This window comes from Saccoglossus kowalevskii, chromosome 4 (genome assembly GCF_978046115.1).
Source record: "Saccoglossus kowalevskii chromosome 4, keSacKowa6.1, whole genome shotgun sequence".
Lineage (NCBI taxonomy): Eukaryota > Metazoa > Hemichordata > Enteropneusta > Harrimaniidae > Saccoglossus > Saccoglossus kowalevskii.
Window position 1 is genome coordinate 12,919,068 of NC_140644.1, and position 19,858 is coordinate 12,938,925.

General features: G+C 36.2%; 1 protein-coding gene across 1 annotated transcript; it reads right to left on the bottom strand.

Moving 5' to 3' along the window:
• Positions 1 to 707: 707 nt before the first annotated feature.
• Positions 708 to 9,427, bottom strand: LOC144347839 (histamine N-methyltransferase-like). The gene is made up of 3 exons (XM_085498250.1): positions 9,202 to 9,427; positions 1,782 to 2,099; positions 708 to 1,060 (listed from the first exon to the last, which is right to left on the bottom strand). The coding sequence occupies exons 1-3, from the start codon at positions 9,425 to 9,427 to the stop codon at positions 708 to 710; spliced, it is 897 nt and encodes a 298-aa protein (XP_085354376.1).
• Between the last annotated feature and the right edge of the window lie 10,431 nt (positions 9,428 to 19,858).

Below are 19,858 nucleotides of genomic sequence, written 5' to 3' on the forward strand. Positions count from 1 at the left end.
ATCGTCCTATGAAACTTCCAAGGAGAACGGACCTAGTGGCTTTACAGGAAACAACAGAAGATCATAAGTCCATCTTCGATCGTTGTGCTGAAAATCGCGCTCGCGACTCGGTCACTTGGTGGCACCCTAAGTTGCTGAAAATTCAATCGCAACCGAATTCATGGAACTGCTGACTGAGTGATGTATGGCTGTTGACAGGAAGCTTCTAATGCGGATACCGCGCGAATACTGCACATGTTGCATTTATTACAGTACAAATATTACTTCGCATGTTTGGAAATTTTGTTGTTACTATATTTAATAACAGATGGGTAGATCATCCACGCTTATATATGTAAAATAAGTATATACATATGAGTGAAAGGTAAATATGGTGTGGGTAGCGAGTCACGGGAACGAAATTATAACCTAATAAACGAATTATTAATTTGTGAACACTGACTTGTGTACATGAAGCAGTGCCTAAATTGATATATATATTAATAACATTAATATATATATTAATAACATCTATCTAATATTGTAATTATTCGGATCACTATCATTTGTTGGCGAAACAGCCGCAGGTGCAATAATGCTGTGTATAAACAGAACGTGGCAGAAAAAAAAAAACAGTACATTCAACACAATAAAGGCAGTGCGGTTAAAATGAGACTATTACAGCATGGCCATGTAGAAATTGTGTTCTGTCAAATGAGGTAGGTAGGTCATTTAAAGAATGCAATGTCTTCCTCCCCGTCGTACAGGACCACCATGCCATTCTTTGTCACACTGCATTGTTCTCTGAAATATCGCAGCAAACTATCGCGTCGTTCTTGGGGAACAGTTTTCCGGAAGTTTAAAATCTGGAAAATAAAATCTGTCATCTTATCGCCATTTTCGGAACCCCCCTCTTGAAAACACTGTGTCACGTTTATTGGCATCTCTCTGTATTGCGTTGTCATGGTAACACGTGGTATACTCTGTACGATCGAGTCTTTGACGAATGACGCACCTTTATAATTGGTTTTAGGATCGTGGTAGTATTCGCTAGTCTTCAAGTAACATTTTTCCCAGTTGCCTACATCAAAGAGAAAAAGCGACATCGTGTTGTTAGTAGTAGTATTGGTATCTACTTTCACAAAATATTCGTGATATACCATACACCACATTACTGTATTCTCGAGGCGGACATCCGGGCATTTTCACCGCCTGGCAACCATTACGGTGAAAACAAAGGCCGAAAACTTTCAGAAAACGGTACTTTGGGATGATTGTTGAGACTCCCCTGAACAGTGTAGTAAGATTACCCCGCGTGTGTAACGCATATAAAATTGATTGTTCAGGATTACTTCAAAGTTGAGTTCCTGTTGTTTTCTCGAATTTTCACCGGCTCTTCGCTCGGCGTTCCGCGCTCCTCAGCAGCGCGCGCAGAGCTCGTAGAAATACGCGGCGTTGTGTCGTCACCGGAAGCGCTGTCCAAGTGTAGAAGACGCCGAACTGCAGCGTCAATGAATACGAGGTACAGTTGTTCGCGTCTTAGCAACGTGGAACGTCTTGAGACGTAGCTCCGCTCCAAGGATACTATCGTCCTGTATAATTTGGTACCACAATATATCGCAATGTCGATTTCACTGCTACAATTTGTCATATATCATAGACTATAACAAGTCATCGTAAATAATAATGGACTTGTAACAGGAAGTGACACATCTCCCAAGATGCAATACAGTCATGCTTCTTTGTTGACTGACAGAAACTACAATGTGTCGGCAAATATGCCAACGGTCATTTCAGCTTACCTGACGACACCCTAATGAACAACATCCCACTGTCTGCCAGCATCCGGTAAAGTTCAACAAGACTTTGTTTCAAATTAGCAATATGATATGTACTGTGGATACAATGGATGAGGTCATAGTTCATGCCCCCTTTCTCATTTAGATGTTCTTCTATCGTCTGTACGTAGAAGTTGAAATGTACACCTCTCCATGCGGCTTGATTTGAATGAATAACTTTCTTGAATTCAGCGCATGCGTCCTTGCACGGCTCTATCACCTTGTAATAAATCTCGCGATATTTCTGAATGAGTATGTTAATGAGCATCGCATCTTTACTCCCTATAAAAAAAACATAAAGGTATCATGTTTACGATTAGGTACCTGAAAACTTTAATTCGTCAAATGTTATTATGACGTATATGCCCAGCTGTCATCAAATATAGATAACAGGTACAAACATTCTCTCTTTTGAATGCTTAGAAAGATTTAGCAAGGCTGTACATAAATAATAAAAAAGAAACATGGTGAAAAAATGACGGGATGTCCACATTATGAACTATATTTAACTTTTAACAAAACGATAATACATTTAAATTTGAAACTGTTACAGCATTTTAATTATGAGTATTAACAAACTTCTTACTGAGTGAATTGATATGCAAATTAGCAATTATCTCAGCTTCTTTTTAGTGCACATCCCAGAACTTTAAAAAATAGCTTTTAGACGCTTTGACCTTTTGTTTTGAAATTTTCACAAATGATTGACAATGTGTTTATCTTCAAAACGCCGTTGGGGCATTGTTTTTGGTTGAACAGTGTTACAACAATCGTACAGACAACTAGCCTGGGTGTTAATTTATGCATAAACTTGAAGTAGTGGAATTTGAGCTGCTGCCCTGCAAAATTGACAACTGGCAGACAGTTTTCAAGACGGCACTTTCTTCATAGTAAACAAATGTACCCATAAACCAATTTTGACAGGAAACAGTATGGTTTAGAAACTATTTTTTTTTAAATCACTAACAAAATTTTAAAATTCTTACAATGAGCTTTCCGAAAATATATAGTTTTGTGGACAAGGGAGGTCATCTTGGTTTCCCAATTAACTAATTAAAATACCTGTCAGGTAAACTGCATCAGATTCTCTACCTTAAACTAGAGGGTGTACAGAAGGGGGTAGCTAGTACACGTTACAAACAAATTATCAGCATTTTACATTTTTGCAGGAAAAATAAAAAAAGTTGTATTTTACAATATAAAACACATTTTAACAGTTTACAATCATAATTAGATTTTACGTAATTGTACATCATTCAGGCAACGACGTTAAAAAGATCCGACCACAAGGGTACAAATCTGACATTACAGTCCATTTGGTCTTCAGCGACCATGAACAGGTTTCTTGATCTTCCTCATATTAGCAAATTATACAGTTCGCTATTAGACTCGTGCATTGAACTAGAATGTACCGAAGATTTCTACTCAACCAGTCACCCATAACTCAGAAGTTTTCAATACATTTATTGATGCACATTTATTGATGACGTCATATATAATAAAAAAAAACTTGTGGTACTATCGTCAACGTTTGTATAGCTACACATATTGGTAAAGTTGACCAAGTACCATTAGTGTAGATATTGTAGTTCACCAAGATTTCAAACCACAGAGTTTTCACTAATGTCCCACTTATAAAATTATAATAATTTGCGTTTCATAACAGTTTGAAGTATGACATACCTTGCAAACAAAAATTCTGTTGTTTTTTTTCTTTCTGCCTTTGTATACAATTCTAATTCATAGGGGATTGTTATCATCTGAGGTGGTAAATGATTTACTTATTGGTATGCCGATCATGTACATGTGTTATGATAGGGTTATAGTTGTAGCGTTTTATAAAAAAAAAATTGCATATTTGGTTAAAAATATATATTAACCAATTTTTGAATATGCATAAGCCATTTATTCCAACTTGATAGAATACATTATTTTTTGTTTAAACCCATCCAGTGTAATTATGCCATTTTCAAAAAAAATGTTGACTTTTCTTAAACATGCAAGCACCGATTTCATTCAAAACTGGGACCTGGATGAATACATACAAATGTAGTATACAGTATTACTGTATAGTGACTTTACGTTCACACATTCGGTTCATATGTTCATATGTTGTTGTTCTATTGATTAGAATCAACAACTTGCATGTTTAGGGTGGAAATTATAAACATATATTACGGGAATGTTATAAATAGATTTTAACTTATTGTATTTGGTAGTGGCAACTTTGAGACACATCCCTGGTAATCACATGATCGTGCCAACGACTGCAGCGATTGGCTGATCGCATGTTTACTCCGCCACGCTTTAGTCGTTTCGACTTTTAATATAGAGAGTTGGTAACCTTTGTAAGTGGGCAGAACGAGAGAACAGTGCAGCGAGGGGTAATCTCAGCTTGTGTGAATAAAGCTGGACTATCTGTAATGAACTGTTGTGTATTCATTTGGGTCGAATCTGGCAACTCCACGTGTAAGTGACATCAGCCAAGCGAGACGAAGTTCCCCGATCTCCAAACACAGCGCTAGTGTTCATAACAATACATCATAAACAGTAAAAACAAACGCCAAATTGCGAGCGTTAAGAAAACCAAAACTGATAAAACGAAATCAACAAGCAAGCTATGCAATTGCCAGAAGACAACGGCATTCCCACTGGACGGGAAGTGTTGCCAATCTGGCGTCATATTATACCAAGCGGGACCAAGGGGGACATGAACTATGACCTCAGACAAACAAACTAGCGAAACATACGTCGGACTTACTGGAAATGAATTCAAAACAAGGTACAGAAACCACGCGGCCTTATTTCGTAATCAGACCTCTAGAAATATTGGAAAAAATATTGAGCATAGAATAACATGGAAAATTCATGCTCGCGGTAGCCAGTACAGTAGCTCCAGCAAACGATGCATTTGAATGAAAAAATATCATAATTTTTAGACTTCACCACTCCATACTGAACAAAAGAAATGAACACGTATCATCATGCCGACACAGATCAAAAGCCTTACCACTTAAAGCTGTACTTTTTTTATTTTGATTGATATCATGTTAATTTGCGAAGTTTATCATGTATGCTCGTTGGTGCAGTGAATTATTAAATATAAAGCTCCCGATGAGTGAGGTACTTGTACCTTACGAAACAGTTTCATTATCCATGTAGTTGTGCATTAATTCCTCTATTACCGTATCTACCCGCTCTACATATACTTTGTATTGAGCACTTTTGTTTTGGAATAATCGACTTTCATATCTACACTATGTAGTATACATATATAATTTTATACAATTTCGTTCCCCTTTTCAAAACGTACCTACAATTTAACTAACCTTCAAGAATTAATAAAGTCTCTTACCCCGATGCATGTCTATTGATTACAATGTCTATTGATTATATTCTTTGGTTAATTTCTCCAAACACCCATCCACCATCTCGAAATTAAATGGTGTATAATACACAGGTTAGGGAATGGTACCTCACAAATTTAAAGTCATAAATACATGTATGTAGTGAACTAATGTTTCCAACATATACTAGTATTAATTGCGTGAAATTGGGGACATAGTAGATAATATATTAATGTTGGCACATTGCCAAATACTTTTACAGCGTTACAGTGGCTGGTTTATTCATAGACCCTCTGTTTATTTAAATACCTCAATGTTGTTCAAACTTGATCCAGTTTATAATCTAAATTATATTTTTGCCCATTCTCGACGACGTTGTTATTATAAACATTTGTTTTACTCATGGACTATTTGTTAAGGTTCACATAAGTCACACTACATCGAGTCACATTTCACCAGCATTCCAGATCCGTGGTACATCGTGGCCATTCCAGGTTGTAAACTCGTTCTTACAATTAACTAAATACAACATTAGTATATTAAGCCCATTTTATATGATATTTCAATCGTGTGCATGCGACGCAAAACTTAATATATTGTCAAATATTTTGATTTCAATTATTTCCATGGGATAGCAAATTTAGTATATTTTGGCAAATTTGTAATTCATTATCAGTATCAGTGTGTTTAAATTTTCGCGGATTAACATTGTGGCATTTTACGTCTGTCGAATAACGGCCAAATAAATACGTGGAATCATTAATTTCTAAGGACCTGGCGTAGAATTGAAAATTACTCCAAATAAACAAATGTCCAATTCGGGAACAGGATAATAGTATATTTGGTTATTGATGAAATAGTAGGGCGCCACCAGGCTTCGTAAGGGCGTCGTGTTTCTCTCATGAAGTTGACGCTGGTTGTGCACAAAAGAAGCCGCTCACCATTAGATGGCGGCACATCGTGTATGTGATGTTTACAAAGAACGTGGAGATGATCGGTGGTACATCGTGACCAATAATAAAATGATTGGTTGTCCAACTGTGGACGTGTCTTTTATTTCTGTGCTAAATGTGCAACACCAAAGTCCCGCCATTTATTTCTCATGGTTGTTCAACCATAGTCGTCTGCACTAGTATCGCGAGTTCTAAGTTTGGTTTACTCAGTGTTCACTATGTTGGTAAAACCGCGCAAATTCATTTTACCGCCACTTTACAGCGGTTTTCACACAGACACCAGTTAATTCCGTTACCCAATGGCTGAAGCAATTTCACATCGACCAGACAGGCCCCAAAACAGACGACGAGATTTGACAGGATCGACCAATGCGCACGCGTATAAAACAGCTGGTACTAATATCCTAATAACTTATTTTGCACTCGTACAATGCAAAATACATATTTGATTAGGTTGGTTGGCCACCAAGTACCATCCTATGGCACCCAATTTATATATCACCAATACCATAGTATATTTAGCCCAACAAAAGTGAGTTTTAAAACCCGTATTGAGGTTTAAGCAACCGATCCTCGCGAGATGCAGATCGTGAGGTTATGAAAGCGTACATGAATAATTAGTATGGTGGACGACTAGCCTTATATTCTATCGGTGTCATAATATACTATGGAATGATCCGTGGTACATCGTGGCCATTTCACAATGTAATCTCATTTTTACAATTAATTAAATACAAATTTAGTATATTAGTCTTATTTTTGACTCGTTGTTAACATAACTCTGTACTATGGTATTGGTGATATATAAATTGGGTGTCATAGGATGGTACTTGATGGCCAACCAACCTAATCAAATATGTAGTTTGCATTGTACGAGTGCAAAATAAGTTATTATGAAATTAGGATATTAGTACCAGCTGTTTTATACGCATGCGCATTGGCCGATCATGTCAAATCTCGTCATCTGTTTTGGTGCGTGTCTAACGATGTGAAATTGCTTCAGCCATTGGGTAACGGAATTAATTGGTGTCGGTGTGAAAACCGCTGTAAATAGGCGGTAAAATGAATTTGCGCGGTTTTTGCGCTGCCATTTTTTTAATTATTTGGAGCAGCAATGGAAGCCGACCATTTAATTGATACAAATCTTCTCCAGAATATGATTTTAAATGGCCGAACTTAAAGAGAAATCAGTCTCGTCGTATTGGAAAGCATGTTTCCAGGAAGGAGAGGTATCGAGGTGAGTAGATTTCCTCTCCAGGACGCCGAGAAAGAGGTGGTGAATAACGTGTCGAGCGGCCAACATAGTAAACCAAACTTAGAACACGCGATACTGGTGCAGACGACTATTCGAACAACCATGAAAAATAAATGGCGGGATTTTGGTGTTGCACATTTAGCACAGAAATAAAAGACACGCCCGCAGTTAGACAACCAATCAATTTATTATTGGTCACGATGTACCATGGATCATCTACACCCCCTTTGTAAACACCACATACACGATGTGCCACCATCCAATGGCGGAATGAGCGGCTTCCTTTGTGCACAATCAGCGTCAACTTTATAAGAGAAACACGACGCACTTACGAAGCCTGGTGGCGCCCTCCTATTTCATCAATAACCAAATACATGTATACTATTATCCTGTTCCCGAATTGGACATTTGTTTATTTGTAGTAATTTCCAACTCTACGCCAGGTCCTTAGTAATTAATGATTCCACGTATTTATTTGGCCATTATTTGACAGACGTAAAATGCCATAATGTTAATCCGCGAAAATTTAAACACACTGATACTGGTAATGAATTACAAATTTGCCAAAAAATACTAAATTTGCTATCCGATGGAAATAATTGAAATCAAAATATTTGACAATATATTAAGTTTTGCGTCGCATGCACACGATTGAAATATCATATAAAATGGGCTTAATATACTAATATTGTATTTAGTTAATTGTAAGAACGAGTTTACATCTTGAAATGGCCACGATGTACCACGGATCCTATGGCACCCAATTCGTATATCACCAATACCATAGTACAGAGTTATGTTAACAACGAGTCACAAATAAGACTAATATACTAAATTTGTATTTAATTAATTGTGAAAATGAGATTACATTGTGAAATGGCCACGATGTACCACGGATCATTCCATAGTATATTATGACACCGATAGAATATAAGGCTAGTCGTCCACCATACTAATTATTCATGTACGCTTTCATAACCTCACGATCTGCATCTCGCGAGGATCGGTTGCTTAAACCTCAATACGGGTTTTAAAACTCACTTTTGTTGGGCTAAAATATCTTCACACACTTCAACAATCGACGCATTCTGACGTTGTGTCAAAAATAAAAATCGAATATAAATTTGATATTGTAGAATCTTTGTTCGATTTACAACTTTCTCAGATGCAATTATTTTGTACGCACGCAAAAAGCTATTGTACGAAGTGTAGGCAGAGTAGAATATCAGATTACGGTTTATCCCGCGCCACATGCGAATTACATCTTTTATTTATTAAAATTACAGATTTACGCAAATAAAAAAAAACTACAGATTCTGGAGTACGCAAATACACCTCGCCTATATCCTCTATCTATCCTATACGCAAAACAAAATGGCCGACAATTACCCACCAACGCCAAATAATATGTGTATGAGCTATTTCTACATGATGAATTTCTGTTGCAGAGTTTTGCCATGGTGACGACCAGACTGCTCTTTTCAATGTTTCAGAATCACTAACAAATAATTTAGCGAAAAAGCAACAAACATGGGTCTCATGAAGTGGTATGCAAATATATGTTGCTTTACATCGGTTTTTATCGGGGCTCAGAAAAGGCAGTGACGCCATACTGATTTTCAACACGTTCTTGGAACACTACTCAGTATTTCAAACAATAATCGAGAGCTCTTACACTAGCTAAATTTACTGTGTCTGTCTAATATATATATATATATATATATATATATATATATATATATATATATATATATATATATATATATATATATATATATATATATATATATATATATATATATATATATATATATAATAGCGAATCTTACCAGTACCACTACCAATAGCTAACACCCTTAACGTCTTGTCTCGGTCACGTGTTAGCTTATTCAGAAGCTGCTCCGTATCGCCTCGACTTTCTTCCTCTGGAATGCTCAAATACGATTTGAATAATATCTGCATTCGTTCGTTATATTCCTTGGGATAATTGACAAGCGTTCGTATATACTCCGTCATATCAATGGAACTAGAAAGTAAACGAGGAGACCTTCTCATGTTTACATTGAAACGTAATGATGCCAGTCGCTAATTGTGTGTACCGTCCCAGGCGCGTAGAATTGCCGAGATGTATCGTGTTGTCTGGTCGCCACACTGCGGGACCAAGTATGGTTCTATTAAACGAATTTGTAAAATCCTTGCCCTATAAAAACACGGCTGTACTTCGTATTGTACTGCGCTGTAGAAAAAAAGGTACATAATACCTGTTTAGCCCCGATGTGTGTATCAACACTGTGGGCCCACGGCCTATTCAATGTTTAATCAATACCCCTTAAGAAATTTAGTATGTCACGCGACGTATTCAGTCTATTCATATCTTCGCTATCGTTCAGTTGGAAGCATGTAAATTAAGCTTGATTAAGAAGTAGTGTCTATTAATCGCTGGATATGACGTATATTGGTCGAATGCTGTGTACATTTCATAATGAATGATTCATTAGCGTGGGAGGACGATGTTTTTAACGTTCTTGTGTTAATTACGTTCACTTTACCATAGAGGTATTAACAGGGCAGAGGGGGCGGTCCCCCCCCACACACACACAAAGTTTGGGTGGGGGTTGCTTCCCCCCTCCAAAATCAAGCTGAACCCCTTTGAGTCAGCAACATTTGCCCCTCAAAATACAGGAAATAGCGTTTCAGAGAGTCTAGATTTCATTTTTTTAAGGGGGCATGCCCCCGTATCCCCTATTAAGGTTGCGCTTTCGGCACAAGATTGGTGAGCAGACCCCGCCTCTCAAACAAAGTTTGGGGCCGCCGCCCTTGTTTTTAGATATATGACAGTTACCGGTACGTACCTTGAAGATGCAATCCAAGGTTCGTATTCCAAAATGAGGGCAAGGTGTACACGGGTCAGCGGTGTTCAACGGTATTGAATGTCGTCAAAGGCTGTCTATTCCCAGTGATGTTGAACACATATATACAATTGACATCCGTATAACAGCTAACTAGGTCAAAGTTCATTTGGGGTATATATAAATATATACCTACAAGGATTGCATTGTTTCTTCTCCGGAATTTATTTTTGGCTAAATGTGAAAAAAATCGTTTTTTTCGTATATGCGGCGTCAATCGCGATGCGCACTTTCCAGTGTCAGCCCTGCATGTGTCAGTCTACGCCAGACTCGCATCTTATAGCATTTTTATTTTTAACCCGGTCAACAGGTTTATAAAGCGAACAGCAGTAGACATACTTGTTGAATGAAACATTGCATTCAATATTGTAGCCTTGTGTCATTAGCAATTATTGTTTTTTTGTGTGTTCCATCCTTCATGGGGTGCCTTCAGCCAATTCTAGAGAATGTGCGCAGTATACAAGTCGTTGTTGTCATAGTGACCTGGAAGTACTCACAACACAACAGGATGTGAGTTCAATTCCCATTGCCGACTACTATGCAGTATAAATAAGAATACGTTTTGAATCAAATTATAATTTATCTAAATACACTGAGACTGACGTCTCACTGGACGGAGGAACTACACAATGGTTTTCAGCCTGAGGGCAAGATGTAGTAAAATTTGATTAGCGGCTTTGTTCAGCTCCCCCTGTTTATTTCTTCATTTCCTACCTATATTATTATGGCTGACAATGTCATGCCGGGTTGTTTTTTTCAAGACGTGAGTTGGATTGTAAGATACTCAGTAATACAAATATGAAGAATTTGACAGTTAGTGCCTGCAAGACAAAGTTTCAAAAACGGGGACATATTCAGAAATGATGAACACCCGGTATTACGTCGATAAAAAGGGTCAAGTCTTTAAAGTCGTATTGCCGTCATTTTGTGTCTTAATGTGGTGGAATGGCGTCATGTGACCGTATTTTATGTACACCACATGCTGCTAGTGTGCGCTCATGTGAATGAAATGCGTAAGTAGGTTGAAACAGACAAACAACCAGATAATACTATCTTTGTGCCTTATAAGCATCTAGACTGGCTCAGCTGTGGTGATTTTTTTTCAGTTAAAACAAATGGAAAAATAGTTTTGCGAAAGGTGGGAAACGCGAAAACACCACGGACTGGGCCCGGGTGATTTCGCGGTTAAAGGGAATTTCGCGTTAACACCTCCATTTCGCTATTTTTTTTTTATTTAATTTTAAATTTAAAAAGAAATAAATCGCCCAGATTGTGCCAGTCTACCTTATATCCTATGATCGCAACAAATATGAGCGTTTAATTATCATTTTGGGTTTTAAATATTTCTACAGTTCGAATTTTTATGTTTGGAGTTGGAATTTATCTAAACAAGTGTCTTGGGAGCGTCATTGAGGTACCAAGTAGTAACAATGTGCAATAACCCACGTTTTCTACTTTCCTTTTTGTATGGAATGACTTATGACTATCCCAGTATTTAACGAACCGTGAATACAGAACACAAAGCGAGTTGTTTACGTCATTATTTCCAGGGCACTGCCGTGTGTGATGTTGGTCTGTCTAGAATATGTTGCTGGGTGAGTAGACAGATCGAACCTACAACCGGTTCACTTTTTTGCAGCGTCAGTGTTGAGTATGCCTTTAGGTTAGTTCTTGTTTGACTATAAATAAGTAAAAACGGGAGATTTGTACGAATATAGTGGCGAAATAGTTGAAAAAGCATATGATATGTAAAGTAAAGCCCGTGACATTTACAATTTATTAATTTCTTTCTCTCTTTCAAAACACTTTAAGTTTTTGACGATATTATTACCATTACTTGAGCATTCTATGATTGTTTTGTTTCATTATTTGCTTTGCATTATACTATCACTCATTTTTATGATATTTTCTTGGACTTTCGGCATTATATGATAGTATTTTACTATTGTTATAACAAATTTAATCTTTGTTTAATACGTTATGACAATTTGTTTAATATTTTTGACCATTTTGAACCGTTTTGTAAAATAATGGGAACATATTTATCACTATGATTTGGCCATTATGGTCAAAATAAAAATCATAAATGTGAAATGGTGAAAAAATCATACATTTGTGAAGAAACGACCATACAACAGCCAAAACGGTCAGGAATTGTCATTATAATGCGGAATAAAACATTTTGAAAGTATAAGACCAATCAAGTTATTCATTGGATTTCTACAGATGACATACTAGACAAGGAATGCGCAATAGGTGAGTGCAAATCAAATTCAATTATTGGTAGTATCATACAAGCGACAACGTGATTTGTGACGCCGGAACTGTTTTTCACCGAGTTCGAGAGAGAGAGACCTAGCTCGAGCATTTCCATCAGAGCGCGTTCGTTCCATTAGAGAGCGGTCTTAACGATCAGGTGACACTGTCATGTGATCAATTCAGCGAAGACGTGTGATCATCTGACCATCGCTGAATACAAATTATAACGGGTTCCAGCTGATAAAAATAAATAGTCCACAGGTAACATAGGTTTACCATACACCTTACTAGCACGCACCCCACACCCTGCCAACTTTACCATTGTTAGGTCTCCTAAATGAACAACTTTGTTAACTTTGAAAAGGTTGGAATGACCCAAATCAATTTGACTAGTTTTAACATGACGTAATCGTCCCTATCGCTTGATGTTCGGCTACCAACAGTTCAACCACTTCAAAAAAGCATGTTATATATCAGTAATTCAGTGTTCTCCACGAGGGGTTTTAGCAGGGCAGCAGCTCAAATTTCACTACTTCAAGTTTATGCATAAATTAACACCCAGGCTAGTTGTCTGTACGATTGTTGTAACACTGTTCAACCAAAAACAATGCCCCGACGACGGCGTTTTGAAGATAAACACAATGTCAATCATTTGTGAAAATTTCAAAACAAAAGGTCAAAGCGTCTAGGAGCTATTTTTTTTAAAGTTCTGGGATGTGCACTAAAAAGAAGCTGAGATAATTGCTAATTTGCATAACAATCCACTCAGTAAGAAGCCTGAGTTTGCTAATGCTCATAATTAAAATGGCTGTAACAGTTCGAAATTTAAATGTATTATCGATTTGTTAAAAGTTAAATATAGTGCATAATATGGAGATTCCGTCATTTCTTTTTTTCACCATGTTTCTTTTTTATTATTTATGTACAGCCTTGCTAAATCTTGCTAAGCATTCAAGAGATATTGTTTGCAGTTGTTATCTATATTTTAAAATCGTTTTTTGAGTATGTTCCACTATTCACAATTCTACAGAATTTTAACAGTCTATAGCCAAGACTGTTTGGATAATAAAAAGCAAAAAAAAATCACTCCCAAGTGCCCACGAACCTGCATCTCCACCTTAATTGCCAATTTCACTTATATGTACAGTACTGTACAGAGAATGTTACAGCGCATATATGCAATGCATTATGAAAGAGAACTTCCTATTGTATATGGTAGAAAAAATAATAAAGACTGTCAATTTTGACTATATGCCATGAATGTCGGACCTTTGTATCGCGAAATGTTTTCCGGTGACCCCTCTTTTTTTTTATGAATCCTAATGACATAAACCCATAATCCTTAATACATACAATTATAATCTTCAATTCAGCTCGAAATTCCTTGAATTAGAATTCATTTCAGAATTGACATTTTGTTTAAGATATCATTGAGATTTTACTCAAATTCTAAAGAATTAAACTCAACTTCAAAATACTATTCATATTCTATATCACGTGATTTTCATTAGGGGATTAAAATGTCATTCCCGAATATCAAACGATTATGATAATTCAATGTAATCTCATTTCGGGTTCTTTTTAGAGGATATGCACGTGCTTTAAAAATGTCGAAGTGCCTTAGATATATTTGTGTAATCCGTGGTTTAACAGAATAGTTGTTTTTGCCATATATGCGGCGACTGAATCTTAGAGCATTTGTTCACAACAAATTTTTAATACAACTTCAAGTTAGACAGAAAATAAAAGTCTTGTGACACGACAAACTATACCATCCAGGGGAGGGAGTTGCATGACACGATTGGTTGAAATACTTGTCTCATTTGCGTAAATTAATATTCATGAGCATTGAAAACTCGTCTTTTCAGTAAAATTGTGCCAAAATGCTTTCCGATAGCATACATGTTAGTTCTAAATTGATTGATTCTATCGTTACGACTCGGAGCTGTAAAAATAATCGGAAAAAATGATGTAAAAGTAATTTTTGAGACACGTTTTCGATCAGACTCCAGCTAACTATTGAAACTAAACACAGGTTTTCTCTTTACCATGATCATAGCAAGTTATGAAATTCATGGAGAATGCAGATGCACGTTTATATTTCACTCTAGTACTATTGCTCAAAATTGCTCAAAATGTTTTTGGTGACTTTTATCAGTGACAAGTTACCTAATTAGTATGCATTTCAAGGAACCACAGTGTGTGTGCATGCGCAGTTTGAAATGGAACAGATTTGAACGCAATAAAGTCACGCGTAGAACTCGGGCTCCAGCAAGAAATTGTGGCGTCAAACTGGTTGTCGGTTGAATTCTTTTGCAATAGACATAATTTTGGAGCCTGTATTTGTCTATGAAATGTTTCTAAGTTTTGTTGAGGATTATTCTGTAAAGGAATGGCTGAAATTATTTTATCTGTTCGTAAACGGGACGTTGTTGCTTGACGATGCGCTACGGACGACTGACGTCGAAACGTCCCATTCAGATCAGATGGCGCCCTCTCGTGCCAATCCTCCCTGATACCATCCATATTTCCAAAAGCTTACGTTCGTATGAAATCTTAAGAAATTAATTTAAGACAGGGTGATCGGAGATCATAAGGATAATTCAAGATCTTATTCAATCCGAACCCAGACAGCTGTTCCACGCATTAATTTTTGTTTTTAACCCAAAGAAAGGCATTAGGATCAACCAAGCACTGGGTTTTTTAGTCCATTCTATTTCTTTTTATATCATTTCATTCATCAAACGAGGGGCTACTTTATAAAATAAGCCTTGTACCAATCGACTGGTACATTTTCCGTCAATATTATGGATGAGTGCACACTGTAAATCCATGTGTTTTAAAATATGACACATTTTTGTCCCCACTTTAAGTGATTTATAATTAAACACATTAAATGTTTTATCAAAATCGCAAATGAGTTATTTTACAACACTACTGTTTTAAAATAGAACATTTTTACTGTTTTGTGATAAAACATTTAAAGTGTTTATAAGCTTGTCCCACTTTAAAAACACTTAAAGTGTTTATAATCTGCATAATTGCGAGAAGTGTATATTACGAAAACACTTTTAGCGGAACATTTCAGGGATGTTTTTACCCATAACACATTAAAACACGTTTTTAAAAGTGTTTCCACCAAAAACAAGTATATAAACGTGTTTTTACTTGTCACACATTTCTAAAGTGTTTCCACCAGGAACTTGTATAAAAAACGTGTTTATTATCACACCACTTTTAAAAGTGTTTTACTAGACACACATTTTGTGAAGTGTTTCCACCAGGAACATGTATAAAAAGTGCTTATTATCACAACACTTTTAAAAGTGATTTTACTAGACACACATTTTGTAAAGTGTTTATAATCACGACACATAGAAAAATGTCTCAAATGTTTTAATAAAGTGATTTCACTAGCCACACATTGGGAATTACGAAAGCCGAGAAGGGACTTCCCACTTCGTACTTCCCATTTCTCACTTCTTACTTCTCACTTCCCATTTCTCACTTCTCATTTCTCATTTCTTACTTCTCGTTTTCTCACTTGCCAATTCTTACTTCTCATTTCCCACTTCGTACTTTCTCATTTCTCACTTCTTATTTCCTATTTCCAGTAGCTGCCCACTTTCCGTTCCACGTGACTAAGTTGAAAGGTCATACAGTATGCGAACGCGCAATTTCTGATGAACATGGCGACAAATGAACAGACGACGCAGCTGCGAAAGGTATGTATTTAGCACCTTTTACGCATATTTTCCCAGTATGAATATGTGTAGTTGGCACGCTAGTATAGACCACGTCGTGTAAAGTTGGACAAACATGACCAGAGTTGCAAAAATCGCGCATCTTACGTGTTACCACAATCGCTACATGGAGGGTTGAATAGATATGTGGACGGGTCACGTGAATTGACAGTAAGTTTACGTAGAAGTTCGTGCATGAAAGTTTCTCCATGGGAAATATTATCCAATTTATTAACATGTCAGTCCTTTGTCCCGAGGACACATCGGTGTGTAATGTCAATCGTGTAGAACTTAATCATCTGTACTTGTCATTCTGACTAGTGCCATTGGTTATGGAGGCTCATTTTATTACTTTGTGTTGTTTTGTGTTGTTTTGTGTTGTTCACTTGGAACATCGATGCAATTTGTGTTACTGTACTTGTCAAACGAGCATTAATACAGGCCACCCTGGAAAATGTGCTCATCTATAATTAGAGTGGTAAACATATTTTCCCTGTTTTGGTGTGGCGCCAATGTATTTAAATTATCTGGACTGGTTTGCTAGTAATTATCATAGACTAATTGTTTTTTTCTTTTTTTCTTAATTATTTTGTTTATAAATGGTGCCTCCTGAGTCTAAGGAAATGTGTCTCTCTTCATGTGTTCTTTCTACTCATTATTCTACACTTAGACCTGACCAGCAAACACCCCCCTTGCCCCCATTTTACACTGCCTGGAACGAAAACAATTTCTTCACACTTCATGTGTTCCTGGTTTAGTAAATGCATACTCATGTGTTTGTTTTGCAGCTGTTGTGTGAAATCTTTACAACAGAAAGAGGAAATACAATTTATGAAACTTTTTTGCAAGAACAGGTAAATGATCAAAGATGCACTTTTATGCAAAATGTAGTTTGAGTTATAATTTTCAATGTCAATAACTAAAGCTTGGATTAAAAGATAGTACCGTGCATCTCCATTAGAATTGCACCATTGCATTCATTGTATATTGTAATATACAAAGTTGGAGAAATTGTAAAGTTAAAATCTGCAATTAACAATGGTCAGCTTCAATTAATGTAATTCATTGCCCCCTCCCCCTTCCTGTCTTTCCTATCAAATATAGTTGACTATTATCCCATATTTAAAAACTATAGTCGTGTAACGAGATGTGTTGCAACCATAATTTTGCAATTCAAGTGACACCAGTACATAACTGATAACTGTGCATATAAACATAGTACTTCTATCCACAACTCTTAATCATTACCTTCATTTACTCATATCATGAACATATAGCTGCCAAGTCATATTTCACCATAACAATCTTATGTAGGCTCCAAGTATGACTTTCATTGAATTGAATAACAATGTTACGAGATATGCTCTAGCTCAGAATGCTTTCAAATTTGGTGTTTTGGTACTACCTTAGGAGGATCTCTCTCAGATTTATTCATTTTATGTCAAAATTGTGACATTGGATTTTTGCTGAATATTTCAAATCTTTCATTATGGTATCTTAGGTTGTCCCTCTGATTTGTCTAGTTGTGTTCATTGTTCAAAAACAGACTGTAATTAGATATTTTGACATATTGGGTGCCTGGTTGATTAGCTAATTTGCATAATAATTTCCATTTTTCAGTATTTTTCCTAATTACTTGAACATTCCTTAATTATATCTCATCAAAACTTGGTAGGTACATGTGTTAGAATATCACACAGACAGATAGTGTAATTGTGCATATGAATATTGATTAGGTAATTTGCATATCAATTCTTTAGTCAATTTAATCAACATTTATGATCAGAACTCATAAAAACTTGGAAATGTGTTAAGGTATTGTACTGACCACAAAGTATTATGGTGCATACCCTGTAATAATAATATTTTTTTAGACATGCTTTGACTGATTTTTCTGCAAATTTGGTAAGTTTGAACAAACTATAGGGGTAACATTAAGAATATTGTATTACGTCAGTGCTTTATTTCTCACCAAACAATGCCACAAGATACTACAAATAAATGCAACAGGCTTTATAATAAAGTTTACATTAACCAGTAAACCAGTGAATTACAATATCAAAATAATTTAATGTCGATTTCTATATTCTCTGGCCATATTTTCCATTGACGCAAGTTATTTATGAGAATTTTGAAACACCTGTATACATTTTCACTACTGGCTCATACTCATGTTGAGAGAAAAGCAAAGTAAATGTGAATATATCTCTAACGTGCATAAACTTATACATATGATTCCCTATCAGGTACCCTGCCCTATACCACGAAAAAACAGAAGAAGTTATACCTTGGTTGGTTACACTCGGAAAACGGCAAGCCATTCAAACAAATAAGATTCAATGATGGAGGTGGTACAAGGGCTATTGATTATGATGACTAAGATATGACTGTTGAAACGATGATCAACAAAGCAACAAAATTGTTTCAAAAGAGCATTGAAAAGCTTGGCAATATCATTGAAATGAAGAAAGAGTTGGGAAATTTTGCTAGACAAAATTGATTCGTTCACTGACATTGATGGAGAACAATGCAGTTTTGAAGAGTATTTAAAATCACATGGTATTTATGCCAGCAAATGTAAACTTTACCTTATGACAAGCACTAATGCAGATACAAAAGATGATATGAGTGAGAGTCACCCGGAAATACATGAAGCTATGTCAGATATTAGCAATGATTCAAGCCCTATAGCTAGTAGTACAGTTGCCAGCTGCAATTCTCAGACAGACTCCAGTATTTGCAACAGTTTGGAGGAAAAAGTATTGAACTTTGATATTGAGAGCCAGTCATCTTCCCTACAGTCTACAGAAGAGGATTTACGTATTTATTACTTTCAAGAAATGCAGTCAAGTTATTCACAAGTAACGTGTACAATCACAGCTTCATCTAGGTCATCTAGAGTGTCGTGACACATGTTCATTTACACAACCTAATGTAGAAACTTTATGTGAGTTTGACCCACTACTCAATGAATACAAAGTCAAGTTATTATCAAAGAATGGGGTGTGTTATCTGAATTACGGGTGTGATGAAAATGATGCCTTAAAAATTGTTTTCCCAATGTCGAATGGATCAGAAAATTCTAAAAACATACTTCATGGTCCAGAGGAATTATGGGGTTATGACGACACCAAACAACTAATCATTGCTGTTATTACATCTTGTCATGGACAGCCAAGCGCTAAATACACACGGAGAAGAAATGGTGCCATTACTGTTGAAGATTCTGATCGTTGCTGCATTTTTTGTGAGTGAACCTGGTATGTATAGCGTTGTCGTAACGTTTGATGACTTGTTTGAAGAATCTGAGGCCGTTAGCATTGTTAAAGTATGCTTAGGAAAATTCAGCAAATCCAAATGAAGGAATACTTGTGAAGTAAATCAAAAGTTCACAGAAAATAATAGACAAGTTTTAAAATGTGGAAATAGGCCTACTACAGAAGACATGGATAGCCAAATTTCAGAATCTGAAAAACTGTACCTGTAGCAGCACTAGATGTACCAAAGATCAACAGAAAAGATTTGAAATTTGAGAAAAAAAATGAAATAGGCAGAAGATCATTTGGAGTTGTATA

Bases quoted from the DNA above. Each gene is read 5' to 3' on its own strand.
- LOC144347839 (XM_085498250.1), bottom strand. From the start codon at position 9,427: ATGAGAAGGTCTCCTCGTTTACTTTCTAGTTCCATTGATATGACGGAG. The intron at 2,100-9,201 runs GTAAGATTCGCT...TTTTTTTTATAG, and splicing joins AGCTATTGGTAGTGGTACTG to GGAGTAAAGATGCGATGCTC. The intron at 1,061-1,781 runs GTAAGCTGAAAT...TCTTTGATGTAG, and splicing joins GTTCATTAGGGTGTCGTCAG to GCAACTGGGAAAAATGTTAC.